The 14,853-nt window shown below is 37.5% G+C and overlaps 1 protein-coding gene across 1 annotated transcript; it reads right to left on the bottom strand.

The window, feature by feature from the left end:
- Window positions 1-538: 538 nt before the first annotated feature.
- LOC128160972 (protocadherin Fat 4-like) lies at window positions 539-13,884 on the bottom strand. The gene is made up of 19 exons (XM_052824249.1): window positions 13,845-13,884; window positions 13,609-13,796; window positions 12,881-13,120; window positions 12,414-12,642; window positions 11,859-12,049; window positions 11,580-11,700; window positions 11,252-11,473; window positions 10,741-10,881; window positions 10,335-10,495; window positions 9,807-9,921; window positions 9,467-9,712; window positions 5,159-9,191; window positions 4,888-4,998; window positions 4,322-4,657; window positions 3,737-3,768; window positions 3,547-3,605; window positions 3,261-3,339; window positions 2,182-2,268; window positions 539-1,104 (listed from the first exon to the last, which is right to left on the bottom strand). Exons 1-19 carry the CDS (start codon window positions 13,882-13,884, stop codon window positions 1,007-1,009), a joined length of 6,729 nt encoding a protein of 2,242 aa, XP_052680209.1. The 3' UTR covers window positions 539-1,006.
- Window positions 13,885-14,853: the final 969 nt, after the last annotated feature.

Genomic DNA, 14,853 nt, shown 5'->3' with positions numbered 1-14,853 from the left:
AAAGGAGAACAGATAAGAAAAGTACCAAAGCCAGTATACATGAATGCCATCACGAGGTGTTCTAAATTGAACTTCATCTTTTGTAGTATTTGACCAGGCAGCTGCATCTGATATGGACGGCTGTGACACCGGCGTCCAGTGGAAAGGTACCTCTCTCTCTCTCTCTCTCTCTCTCTCTCTCTCTCTCTCTTCCATATAGGCCTACCTGTTAAACCGTGCTGATGTACATAGTACGAGTCTACAAGTCTATCGACCTTTATTGTAAACTATAAAAGGACTTAAAAATGCTATATAGAAGAATAATTTCTGTTCAAAGTTTTATATTCTGGCAAATATAGTATAATACTTTGTATCGTTTTATTCACACACCTGTAATCAATATCTTCATTTTTGCTCTGTCTGCCATTAATGAAACTCACGATTTCAGTTCACAAATAATTAAATTACTTTGAATTAATATCATAAATGTTCTACAACAAGTTAAATACACTATTGTACAAGTAATTGAAAATACAGATTTTTTTTTTATTCAATAGGAAATTGGATACTTATGACCAGTCTGATGCTGGTGTCACTACTCATTAGAAGAACTCTTACATAAGACAGGAAACCGTCCATTGAACAGGTCATCACCAATATTCAAGTGAAGATGGTCCAAAAGAAGCAGTTATTATCTACCAAAAAATATCTATTAGTTTCCTTAAATAAATTATGCAGTCTTTTTATTTGTTTCTCCATTATTAGTTTTCGAAGTTATCGGGTTTTTTTCTTCAAAATTTACCAAGCTTGAGATAATTCTTTGAGAAGCAATATTATTTTGACTGTAACTCGTAAATTACCTATTGTCAATTTATCATACCGGTGTATATCTATCCAATCATAAATCAAGAAGAAGGCCATTTAGAGTTTTTCTGAAAGTTATTTTAATAAGGACAATCTATACAGGTACCAAAACTGTACGTTAATAATACGATTTTCAATAAGTATTATTACACACCGATATTATTCACTCAAACATGATATTTCTTGGGGTGACCACACCTTCCCGTCGCGAGATGTCACTTCTTTCTCTCCGACCACCCGGATGAAACAGTTTGGGCGGGACTGAGACAAAAACAAACAAAAGAAAAGCGATACTGTTTAAGATTAGTCTCATAAATAAAAGTTCGCAATGCTAGTATATCGATTAAATTACAGCAGATTCTTCAAAACATTAACAGGAAGCACTTTCTTTTTAATAATAAAAATGCATATTTTCATATAAGCACTAAAACTATAATATATACATGTATTAAGACGGTAACATTAAGCTTGATAACATTAATCGTGAATCAAGATATATGAAATTGTTATATACGAAACAAACGTTTTTGACATAAAAGAGTATAATTACGTCTCAAATGGGACTTTCAATGTGTATCTGATCTTAGTTAGGCTAGAAAAATATACGTAAATAAAAATCGCTGATAATTAGAGGCTGTCAAAATATTTGTAATAGAATAACCGTATCAATGTTATTCATCAATTTGTACACAGTGACAAAGAAAACACACAAAGCGTGCAGATACTGATCAACAGTCGGTGATTTCTAAGCGTGCGTGTTCTTTTGACATCGGAAGGGTGCAAGTGAGGCGGAATAATGGTCTGCGCATGCTCAGATGGTGCCATTAAGTGAAATTGTTATCCCAAAATTTAAAGACCCCTGTCAAGCAAAAATCAAATCATTTTATTGAAATGAATACGCCTGTCTACTAAATAAATGATAAATTTATAAGCATTTAAAAGTGCAATATTTATCTGAATAACTAAATAACTCAAATTGGAAGTAAAAAGAAATACAAAGCTTATTGCCCTGTCAACATGACATGTAATTATCTAGCAACCATTTAAAGGAAAGAAATAAACTTCAATTATCCTTTTACGTAATAATCCATGATCAAACGATTTCAAAAACCTTCACAAAGATACATGATTTTGCATTTCAAAACCAATTCTAATAATTTCTACCAATTGACCCCCAATTGCAAAAAACAAAAACAAATATTATCAAAAGCATACACTAGTTTCATAGATTTCACAAAAGTGTAATGGAAAAAAAAAATTCATATCAAGCCAAATCAATTGCTAATCAAAATCTTTATAAAAAGTGTCTTGTATATTCAGTTTTAATTATATATTTACCATCGTCTGTCATGGTTGAATGGTTAAATTCCGTCACAGACACATGCTTGCTTGTTTTCCGAACCGGAACTTCGTTGTTCTTCGAATCTAAACGGTATTAGAACCGCTTTAACAAGAGCTTGGATTTATGTGGGATGTTACTAATTAGTTTGCTTATCAAATCAAGCTGTCATAATATATTATATTGACCTCCTCTTCTAATTCGCTAACAGATACTCATTAATGTTCATAGACTGTCAAAACCGGAAAGTTGTTTGCCAAGATTTGCTCTACTTTGTGAAATTGACGCTGTTTCGCGAAATGTACATCCCTGTGTCAAGTCGGGCGATTGTCATTGCGTTCAATGTATTCATATCTATTAGCCCATGACTGGGCAGTTAACCCTGAGAAGACCAGCCTTTTATCAAATCGGAGTTTGCCATGTACTGTACAAAGTCCAAGCTCTTGTTAAAACGCTATTTATAAAGCTAAATATTACTCTTACAAATACAAGCACAAACAAATAAATACATGTAGAAGACATATAAGAATTGTTAGCTGTTTCTAATTAAGGAATACAGATGCGTTTGGGGTAGGATCAAATCTAATAAAGCCCAATGGCCTTTATGGTAAAGTTCATCCAGCCCGACCGTTACTTGTCACTTCATAATACTCCAAAAAGGATTGATTCCTAATTACCTACCTTTGTATAGCGTTGATTTTCACAAATTATTCAATTGGATATTAAATAATTGACATTTTCTACGGTACTTTTATTTCGTGTATTTATGCAATCCCCAATTGCAACCCACAATACAAATTGTACATTTGTTGCGTCATTGATTTGACAAAATTACAAATTTGATTCGTTGCATTATCACAGACAAAGACACTGGAAAATTTAAGTATAATGTAAATAAAAAAAACCATCTTCAAAACGTCTAATTATTTAAAGGCATCAATAATATTTTTTCCGATCTTGACAATATTATTTATTGATAATATAAAATTGATATTTTAAAGTATATTGTGTAGCAATAATAAATAGTTGCGAACTCTATAAGTTATTGAGAAAGTTGAATGTCCTGAAAATTTGTTACTTTTTCTCGGATTGTAGACTTGGTGTTGGAGGGACTCTCGATAGGTCGGAATGACTGGCAATGCTTCCGGAGGGATATCCTAAAACATAATTTAAGGTCAAACAAACACGCAGTCTTTTTCATACATTATATACCAATGATTCCAAAACTCCATATTCTTCAAAAATAAAATATTATAAATAACACACATAAATACATAGACGGAGTAAACAGAATAAAAAAAATCCCTTTTCAGAATATTGTTAAAATCACGCACATTTTAGACAAACGTATTATTGTAACTCACATTAATTATAAATGATTCCTGTGTTGAATGTTTCTTTTCAGGCCGAACTTTGGCTGTAGCTAAGGATAGATCACAAATAAAATCAGTTTCATACCACTTCGAAAAAAAAATTGCAATCGTATTAAGCCAAATTTCACAACATTGTACATTTGAATTCAATGTAAAATGAAATGTCACATAATAATATTACATTTAGTAGCTTCTTCATTTTCTTCCTTTAACCTAGAGAAAGAAAAAATTCAGAATATATCAAATAAGATAGTTTTTTTCTATATCAAAATCATTGAACTGATTAAATCACATATCATTAACTATATGGACTAGATTTTATATCAATATAATTGATTTTAAGAGAGTTGGATGGTTGTGCCCATGTTTAGACTATATCAATATACTAAAGAAGAAGAGTTTTGTCACAGTGTTGAATATAGGAAATAATTCAAAATCAAAAGCTATAATACACTAAATATTTCTTCATCAAATTAATACACAGTCAAAATTCGCAATCTCGAACTAGATGGGGTTGGTTTAAAACTTCGAGATATCCGAGTATTCGAGATATCCATGGTAAAATACTTTAAGTTTAGGTGTTTGGGACTTAAAAATCACTTCCACATATCCATTGTATTCGAGATATTGGTGTTTGTGATACCGAAGTTCAACTGTATGTAGTTTAAAAATTACAAAAATCGCATTTGAAAATTTAAGGTAGATCTGAAGCCTACCACCCAACCTTCTTAAAAAACACAATTTTATCAAAGCAGATATTTCATACTTGTATTTCCGTCCCCTGTACGAGCAGACGCAATAAATCACAGTGAACAACACAGCAATAAGGATGGTCAATCCAATAGTCGTCAATACAGCGATCCCTTCGGTAGTTTCCGGCCAAGACTCGGTGTCCGAGATGACAAACTCAGTCGATGGGTCGACTGACGTCACAGGAAACGTCGCAAAAGTGGGCGTGGTTAGCACGGAGGAGGGCGTGCCGTCGGGAGACTCGCGCAGCACGTTGAGGATGTTATCTTGAGACATGAAAGGTTTGTTTCCATCGATACCAGACTGAGTGTCAGCGGACACGCTATTGACGACATACATAGTGGACTGTGAACTAATGAAGGAGAAAATGGTTCAAAATACTGTATTCACCTGACATGGACGCAAACATTTGTTGAAAACCCCCCATTTTTCCAAATTAAATCGTACTTTTCCCAATATCCGATAATTTGAAGTATTGATCCAAAATTCTAATTAGAAAAATGGATTGATACTTTTTAAATTCAAGTTGAATTAAAATGAAAATGATATAACGTGATAACAAGTACTACTTTGTAAACATACGTTGACGCCAACAGACGACGTCTTGCTGTGGTCGTGGTTTCTGTAATTCTCCAAATACCGACCCTTGTATTGGCGGGAAACAAGTTTTGAAGAGATGCAAGAAGCAGATGCCTGTGAATAAATTCATAAATGTCTATGATTTTTCTCGATACAAGTACAAATATCCATTGGATATAATTGTTACAGTTACCGAAAATGCCATGCAGTTACTAACATTTGTAAATCATGTGCCTAAAAACGATATAAAGTGTATAAGATTATGGTGGCTTACTTCTGTGATTCCACGGTTGCTTTTGAAATACTGTGGGTAAGCACGACCATATGTTCTGTTGGTGTCATTGTATCCACTCGGAACAGAGCGGACGTCGCCGTTACGTTGTTCCCGGATGTTTGGATTCTAACGGCCATTGAAAAGAAATACCGCGTGCCATCAAACAATTTACTGTGGTCTTTGACGTATAAATCTCCCGAGGTGGACCCGACATTAAACAGCGTAGTTCCTCCAATCAAACTGTACCTTACAGAATCACTTGGTCCAATCGTGAACCCGAAATCGGCTACTTTTACTTTCACTATCACATCACCATTCTTTGCCGTTGTTGGACATTCCAGGGAATAAAAAGGAGACTGTCCGTTAGTTGAAGTCGAACGGGGATTATCGTAAACATCAACTACATCAATCACAACATTAACACTTCCTGTTAAAGACGGAGTGCCTTGGTCTTTTGCATAAACGATAAAAGCTATTCTTGGAGAGGATTCGTAGTCCGGAGAAATCGACAGTGTCAGATGACCTGACGAAGTAATACTTAATGCGGTCAAGGCCGCTGTATCAGAGGGGTCTATCTCATACGTTACTTGTCCATTCAAGTCACTATCAGCGTCCGTAGCAGGAACTTGGCCAATAGTCAACCCAACAGGTGAATTTTCAACAACAGCAGCGAATGTGATAGTTGAAGACTGAAATGTTGGCGTGTTGTCATTAAGATCATTAACCTTCACGTTAACGTTTTTGTTGTATACAAGACCAGTGTTTACAGTATCCTGAATTTGTACGGTGAGAAAATAGTTGATCCGTTCCTCGTGATCTATAGCACGAGCTACCTTCACGACGCCGTTGTTCGCGCCAATTTTGAAGTTGTTATTGAAGTTTCCAGATATAATCGTATATTCGATCGTTGTGCCCGGGTTATGTATTGGGTCAGGTATCACTGTGCCTACAGACGTATCTATAGCCACGTTTTCGTCAATACTATAAGAGAAGTCGCTTGAGGTCGGCGAGTATGGAGGATCTATCCTAACACTCAGTGTGGTGGTAGAGGTTTTCTTCGGAACTCCTTTATCTATTGCATGAATAACCAAGGAATACGTATCCGGAGATGAAACTAATGACGTCACTGTCGATACCCGTCCACTGTCTTTGTTTAAGAAGAAAGTGTTTGTGACGTCACCACCAGCTATGAAATATTCAATGACAGCATTATCCATTATATCGGTGTCGTTACCAGTAATCGTAGTTAGATATGTTCCTACTGAGCTAGCTCGCCCAAGAGTAATAGAATAGGGCTCTCCAATGAAATACGGAGAGTTATCGTTGGCGTCCATGACTTCTATACTTAAGGTCAGGCTCCCCGTTTTTGCTGGACTTCCCGCATCAACAGCTATGATGATAAGACTGTACAATCCTACAGCTTCACGATCAAGCAAGTTTCGAAGAAGGATTTTTCCATTATTAGGATCTACGGAAAACCGAAGGTCGCCATTTCCAGAAAGAATGGAATACGTCAATCGAGCATTTGCTCCAGCGTCGGCGTCGGTCGCGTGCACGGAATACAGAGCACTGCTTATGTTCAACATTTCGTTCACTTTAACGATAACAGTTGTTGGACTGAATATAGGAGAGTTGTCATTAATATCCGTTATAATGATGTCTACTTCAACGGTACTAGCAAGAGATGGAGTCCCGCCATCCACAGCTTGGACGATTAGAGCATACGAGCTTCTTAGTGGGGCGTTAAGCACAGAATTCACTTTCAAGACCGCAGTCGACGAATCTATGATGAAATCAGAACTGAATTCACCAGAAACAATGGAGAAACTAATAGCCGAATTGGTTCCCGTGTCCTTATCTGATGCTGTCAATGTTCCAACAACGGAATTTATTGGACTATCCTCTGGTATTGTGAAGGAATATTTGGAAACAGAGAAGATAGGTTTGTTGTCATTTATATCACTAAGCGTAACTGTAACTGTGACGAAATCACGAAGCGTGCTCTGTTGAATGTTTACTGCTGTTATCGTAATGTCGTAACTTGCTGTGGTGTCCCTGTCAAGATTTCCAATAACACTCAATTGTCCGGTATATTCATTTACAGCAAATTTTCCATCGGAGTTGCCAGCAGTTATTGCATAGGAAAGGTCCTTGTTTTCAAGTGCGCCGCTGATTGTCGCGTCTGAATCAAACACCGATGTACCAATCTGTGTATTTTCCGCTATGGTGATAGACTGTGTATTTGATGCGAAACGTGGCTGTGCATAAACAGGAGTAATATCAATATCAACGGTTGCAGTTGAAGACCTTCGCGGACTGCCATTATCTTTGCTTTCAATCAGGATGACGTATTTATTTGTCGCTTCGTAATCCAAGACAGAGTTCACCTCGATTACATCAGAAGTGATTCGGAAAGCGTTCCCCGTGTTCCCCGCCACAATGGACAAAGTCAGGTCCTTGTTTACTCCGGAATCAGCATCAGTGCACGTTACACGTGTAACAGATCCTCCAATTGGATAATTCTCAATAACTTGGCCCGTGTAAACATTCTGTGAGAAAACTGGATCGTTGTCATTGACGTCCGTGATTGTCAAAGCGAGAACGGCGTTGGTGACGTCACCTTGTCCGTTGCTCGCAGTAATCGTTAACGAGTAGGAAGGCGTTGTCTCTCGATCCAGCAGCTTAGTGAGATAGATGTTTCCAGACTGACGATCAACAGTGAACGAGTTATCGTTTCCTACAGTGATGGCATACGTTATTGCAGACCCTACATCGAGATCTTGAGCAGTGACGGTGAATATGAGAGTGCCCAATGCAGTGTTTTCCGCAAGAGTGTGCGAATACGCACCACCTGTTGTCAAGAACTCCGTTTGGTATTCGTTAACATTCGTCACTTGCAATAGAACTATTGTGGTCCCTGTTAGGGGTGGTGTTCCGGCGTCAGTGGCTACTACCGTTAGCATGTAAATTTTGGTAGTTTCAGCATCCAATGTAGCACTAAGTTTTAATTGACCACTTGTGTCTATCTCGAATTTGCTCTCAGCGTTACCGCTAGCTATGGAGTAAGACATCGCGCTGTTTGGTCCTGCTGAATCAATGTCTGTTGCAGCCAAATCTTGAATCAATGTCCCTACACCAATGTTCTCTGCAATGGACGTTTCGTAAAACGTGGAACCAAATGTTGGTGGGTTGTCGTTGCTATCAACAACGGTCACGGTAATTGCGTTATCGGCAGTCTTCGATAGATTTATATCAGTGATTCTGATACCTAAGGTATAAGATGCAGTAACCTCTCTATCCAAAGCCGAGTAAATAAATACATTGCCGGTGTAAGAATTGATTTTGAATTTATTTTCTGTATTGCCGCTAACTATCGAAAACGATTTAAATCCAGATGCGGTGCTTCCCAAAACGTCGAAAACAGAGGAACCCAGAGGAGACGACTCATCAATTAACGCAGTACCAGGCATGTTCGTAAATACCGGGTCTGATTGTAACAGTACATTAAGAAATATGGTCGTTGAAAGAGGAACAACAGCAGAATCTGACGCAATGATAGTGAGTTGATAGTTAACGTCACTCGGTAATTTATTGAATACAACCCGGCCATCTGGCTCAATCCGAAAATCCATGTTTGTATTTCCCGCGTTTATCGTGTAGACAATGTTGCCATGCGGGCCGGGCGAATCCTGATCGGTACATATCACCGTATAGACGTCTAAGCCAATAGTAAACGGTGGACTTGCAACAACCTCGGCACTTATCGAACAATCTGGGGGATATTCGTTGACATCATCGACGGTGATCGTCATGGTACCTGTTCCGGTTTTACTTTCGACACTCGCCTGGTCCACAGCTAAAATCACCACTTCATACGTAGCTTGCGCTTCGCGGTCAAGGGGATGAATTGGGAACAGTTCGTGCGTGGAACTTTTGATTGCAAACGTATCTGTGTGTGTCATCAAAGAGTAAACAATCGACCCGTCATCACCCGCGTCCGAATCTGAGGCAGCGGGAAAGAGCACTGCCGTACCTATGAAAACAGAATTTTAATATTACTTCTGATTTTTGCAGATTATTAGTTTGTTATGCTCAGTCAGGATGTAATACCTCAGAATACTTCAGAATACATCAGAACAGTGATTCAGAAACGATTTAAAGATCCATAAATTGATTTTCCATGGAATCGCATATAACCATTCAGTTGGTATTCTTATCTATAAGAGATTCCACTGCATTTAATTATGTTTTACAATATATCATCAAATCTTAATTTTTATCTATAAGTGGTATCAATACAATGTGTACCTGCTGCGGCGTTTTCTTGCACTGTGCCAGTCAAAGATCCAGGAAAGGTCGGCGTGAACTCGTTTATTCCGGTTACTGTGACGTAAACATTCACCGTTGAAGAGAGCGGAGTAGGTGTGCCGCCATCTTCTGCCTTGACCACAATCGTACAAAGACTAGCAGACTCGTAATCAAACGCAGATGTAGCAGAAATCAAACCGGAAGCAGCATCTATGGCCAGAGAACATCCGGTTCCTGTGTTTCCACCTGATCAAAAATGTTAAATGTATAGCGATTCTATTTATTTTTCCAAAAGTTCTTTTTTTTTCAACTGGATAGTAAAACATGAAACATTTCGTACTTGTGATGGAATAAGATATCTGTCTGTTCGTTCCAAGATCCGGATCTTGTGCAGTCACAGTCAGAATTCCAAGGTTTACACCTGTGTTTTCTGGAACTGTTACTTGGTATGAACTCTAAAAACAACATGAAAAGCTGACAATGACCATGGAGAACATATCTCTTGTTTATAAAACGAGAACTTAGTCCATGATTATATATATTGAAAAAGATGAGAAGAAAACTTTAAGAATGTTTAAAAGATTACATCAAGTGTATGTTGTTCTCAGTAAATATAAATAAGGGTCGTTATAAAGCAAGGACATAAATAATAATGTTAAATTGTATTTAAAAAAAATAATGACATAACGTATGCAGAAAGTCAATTAATGAAATGACTCTCGTCCTAACCATCGATCGGACTTTAAAATTTTCTTCAACAGCAACAAAAGGATGTGATAAAATAAACTGAATAAATATAAGCCATTCATTGCGGACAGTGAGCGGGAAATATATTCAGATATTTTTTCTTCACCCTTCCTCTCTGTACCTGAGAGAATGTTGGTTTGTTGTCGTTGGTATCCAGGACGGCAACCGTCACGGTTCCCAGGATCTTTGCCGCCTCCTGATTGAACGAAAACGCGGAAACACTTATGATATAACTGTCCAACATCTCACGGTCCAGTTCCCCTTTCGCAAGATAGATTCGACCTACAATTTTATGAATATAATATACATGTCAATCCAAATAAAGACACTATTATATCAATCTAAGTATTTCTTCATATTAGTAAACGACTTCTTGCGTAATTTTTACAATTAAAATACAAATGTCGGAAATGAGAATGTTGCAAACTTACGATCTCCGGGCTTGATGTAACAGAGCGATATTCCACTTATATACATACACGGTGAACATGTATCTTGTTAATTAGTTTAAAAACGAAACACATCACCTGTCTTTGGTTCGATTCCAAATACTGAAGTCGTGTCTTCTATACTATATGTAATATCAGCATCGAAGGTGCCTGCCAAGTCTGCGTCGGTAGCACTTATAAGCTGCACCAACGTTCCTACACCTGAATTCTCGGAAATAGCTGTGATAAAAAAATTGAACAATTAATAATAAATGAAATTATTATACTATGATGTTAAATATTAAAATTTGGTTGGTTTAGACGCAGTTTATACTTTGTCCCATTACCCTCAGCGTTAGCAACACACTTAGCATCGGGTAACATAACGAATTGTTACATGCACGTAAATTATGCACCTACGGTTCGCTGTACATTAAGAAGTCAGTTAAGTTTTCTTTAAAAGGAAGACCTTCAGAAAAATGATGTAAATAATGCTGTTTGGGAGGGTATTAGTTGAAATTGACACCCTAAAAACCACTTTTAACCACAGCAAAGCATGTTAATCCTACTAATTAAAACTAAATATCTTAGATTTATAATGACATCTTACATGTACTGTATGTTCCACTGTTAGGGGCTTCCCATACAGGAACATTGTCATCTACACCAGTGACGTACACAGCCACCGTTAATGTAGTTGTCTGCGCGGGTGCGGGTCCAGCATCAACGACTTCTATTTTTAGACTGTACTGTGTAGCCTCTGTGTCGGCGTCAATTTGATTTTTCAATTTAAGGAGTTGTCCAGTCATTTTGAACTTGTCTAAAGCGTTGCCTTCAATAAATTCAATCAAAATTTGACCATATCAACATTCAATACTCGCTATTATATCAAAGATGTTGTAGGAATGAAGTGGTTATACATGTATTTTTTTATTTACCGTCGGTGATAGTGTAGGTCAGTGCCCCGGTATCTCCGTCACTACAAATAATATCCTGGAGTTGACTATCAACAGCACTGTTCTCTGGTAAAGTAACGGCAAAATACACTGCCGAACAAACCTATATAAAACGTAAAATGAGTTATCTTTGCCTTTTTTAGACCTACATGTTATGCTAAAGTATTTTTTCAGTGCAAATATGATAGCATAAAATGGAATCCCCACTGGGTGTTTTAAAAACATTAACCTTCTCAATGTTAACGTTAATATTTGACTTACTGGTTTGTTGTCATTTGTATTCAATACGTTGATAGTTAGCGTAGCAGTCGACATTTTCTGAGGGGTGATTCCCTCATCCGCCACTTGGACTGTAACTGTGTGAGTCTGTGCCGTTTCAAAATCTAATGGTTCCTTGAGATACACAGCAGCCGTGACTGGGTTCATAGCAAATTTTGCTGAGTCTCCTGAAGCTAAATGATTTAAGCAATTTGAATAAGAACAAGGTTGTGCACAATAAAACGAATTCTATATAGTCTGATCCCTCCAATGTATCTTCGGCCTCAAGTAATGCTCTTTAACATGGCAAGGTGACTTATTTTGGTGAAATATGACCTTACGTCAATTGTTTAAGTTATTAATTTCATTTCAAAACTTTGCAAAACTATACAAACTGCCCTGCAAAAGAATGGCATTGCAGTTAAGGGCGAAATGTAAATTCTGTCGGACTAGTTTGTTATTTACATGTACTTTACATCTGAGTAAAGTTCTTTCAAGAACAGTGTTTTTTCATGTATCAGTAAATATAGTAGATTCCTTATTAAAATGACGACTAGCCTTGTATGGTACTGACGGTGCCCTGCAGGTTCGTGGAGTCAATTTTATCCGTCTCCTGGACAGTAAACTGATAGATGAGCGTCCCCACCGCCGTACTCTCACTGACGTCAACTGAAGCTGTCGTCTGATGAAACGCTGGCGTCATCTCATTCACTGACGTAATGGCGATATCGATGGTGACGTCAGTCGACAACTGAGGAGTGCCCCCATCTATCGCACGTACTACCAACTTTTAAAGTATATTGATCTCAAAATAATTAAATTCTTAATAAATCATGTATACATGTTTGACTTAAATGCAGGTTAGTAAGATAATTCAAAAGAACGAAAAATCATTGATGGTCGCTTTTGTCTCTTGCTTTTGAAAATATGCATCTAGTAAAATAAAAAAAAAATAATCATTAATCTTACATGTATGATTTGAAATAGTTTAAGTTTAACAAAAGATATCATGATATTTAATTTACTTGAAAGGCTGAATTTGAGGTTGTATCAAAATCAATTATTCTGTCCGTCACTAGTCTGACGTCACAGTTTCCGCCATTGTTCTGAACATCAAACGCCCCCGCTGCATTCCCCGACACTATCGAGTAGGTCAGGGTCCCGCTGGCCCCACTGTCGGCGTCCGTACACGTCAAAGTGGTCAGGACTGAGGGGGGAGTCTGGTCCTCCGGAATACTCACATAAACGTAGCTCTTGGAACACGTCTGTAGGAGAGACTCTTCTTTTAACAAACTCATTAAAACAACTTTAATTTCATCGTTTTTTCTTTTCTTTAAAAGATACATATCGCCTTTATTGCTTGTATTAATATGCAGTAGAAATCACTAATAGCATAATTTTTCATAACACTGCTTCAACGTCACAGCGAGCTTAGTTATATATATACATGTATTACTGTTGAAATTACTTTAGGAATATTTGGGGAATTTAATATAATTAACATCTATATGAAAGGGATTTATAATGTGATGAAGTGAATATCTCATGCTTTGCAATAGTACTAGAATATAATTTTATCTAGTGCAATTTCTTTGAAAAAAAAATTAGCTTAAGAACAATCATTTTTATATCTATCAACAGTCAATGAATGTGTGTTAATGGAAAGCATTCAATCTTGACATTTCACCTTACGAATATGTTATTTGATTTTTTCCAAAAAAAAAAGAAAAAGAAAAAATGCGTGAGCACTGACCGGTGGGTTATCATTGACGTCCTCTACGGTAACCATGACAGTAGAGGTCGCCTGTTTCTGTGGCAACAGCCCCTGATCCGTGACGACCACCGTCAGATTGTGGACCTGCGTCACTTCATAGTCCAAGCTCTTCCTCAAGTAAAGGCCCGCCAGGTCTCCGATGAAGAACTTATCGGACCCTGTTCCTCCTGAAAGAATAAATATTATTTTCGGTGAAAGTCAAGAATTTGTGATACCATCATCCTGAGGTAGAGTCAGTAGCACCATTTTCTCCATTTTGTTAAACAAAAAGGGGTTTGAGAAGGGGGACAACGTTTTTTAACTGCTTTATGTGTTGTAGTGTTGTACATGTACCTTAATCCTCGTCAGAAAATTTGAAAACCTAATATATTTAACGACGGGAACCCCCCCCCCCCCCCCAACACACACACACACATACACTCTTGGTCTTGTTAATGTCTGTCAGTGGTTTCTCTATACAAGAAAAAAGAAGAAAACTCGTAAAAGTTACCTGTGATAACCAGTTTGTATTTCTGCAGTTCATCTGCTCCATTCACCAGCAAAATATCGTCATCTGATACCGCTATACCAAGCATCATCGTGTTCAGCGCGTGATTCTCGGGCACCGTGACCGTATATGGAACTCCCGTAAATACGGGGACATTGTCGTTAGCTGATTGAATCTCAATGTTAACTGTGACGTCACTGGTCAGAGAAGGGGTTCTCCATCGGCTACTCGAATTATCAGCTAGGAGAGCAAAAATAATTGTAAGTTTTGAATGTCCCGCCAAAATTATACTGAACGTTGCCAAATCTGATCGGTAGATATATTTAGTTACCGAGTAGGATCGAGTTCCAAAATCGAAATCGGGTTGGGTAACTGTCTTTAAGTCACATGAAGTACCGAGACCGAAAGCACCTTCGTCATTTCCCGAAATGATGGAGCATGTAAGAGTTCCGTCTGCCCCGGTGTCTACGTCAACGCATGCTAAATTTAAAACCGTGGCGGCAGGAGCCGTCGTTTCCGGAATGGTCACTAATCTTATGTCTGGTGTGCAGTCTGGTGCAGTATTTGCATCTATCACAAATATTCATAGCGTATATGTAAAGAAGAGAGAAAGAGATACTTTTAAACTTCAAAAGAAATATAATTTGAAATATTTTCAAAATGCATGTGCCTGTTATTACACTAAGATGTCAGTTTAATATTATTTCTTAGAGTTTTTTTTTATTATTATTCATAAT

The sequence above is a fragment of the Crassostrea angulata genome, chromosome 8 (genome assembly GCF_025612915.1).
Source record: "Crassostrea angulata isolate pt1a10 chromosome 8, ASM2561291v2, whole genome shotgun sequence".
NCBI classification, from domain to species: Eukaryota; Metazoa; Mollusca; class Bivalvia; order Ostreida; family Ostreidae; genus Magallana; species Magallana angulata.
Note: the sequence above shows the minus strand (reverse complement) of the source record. Positions and strands in the feature narration are given on the sequence as shown.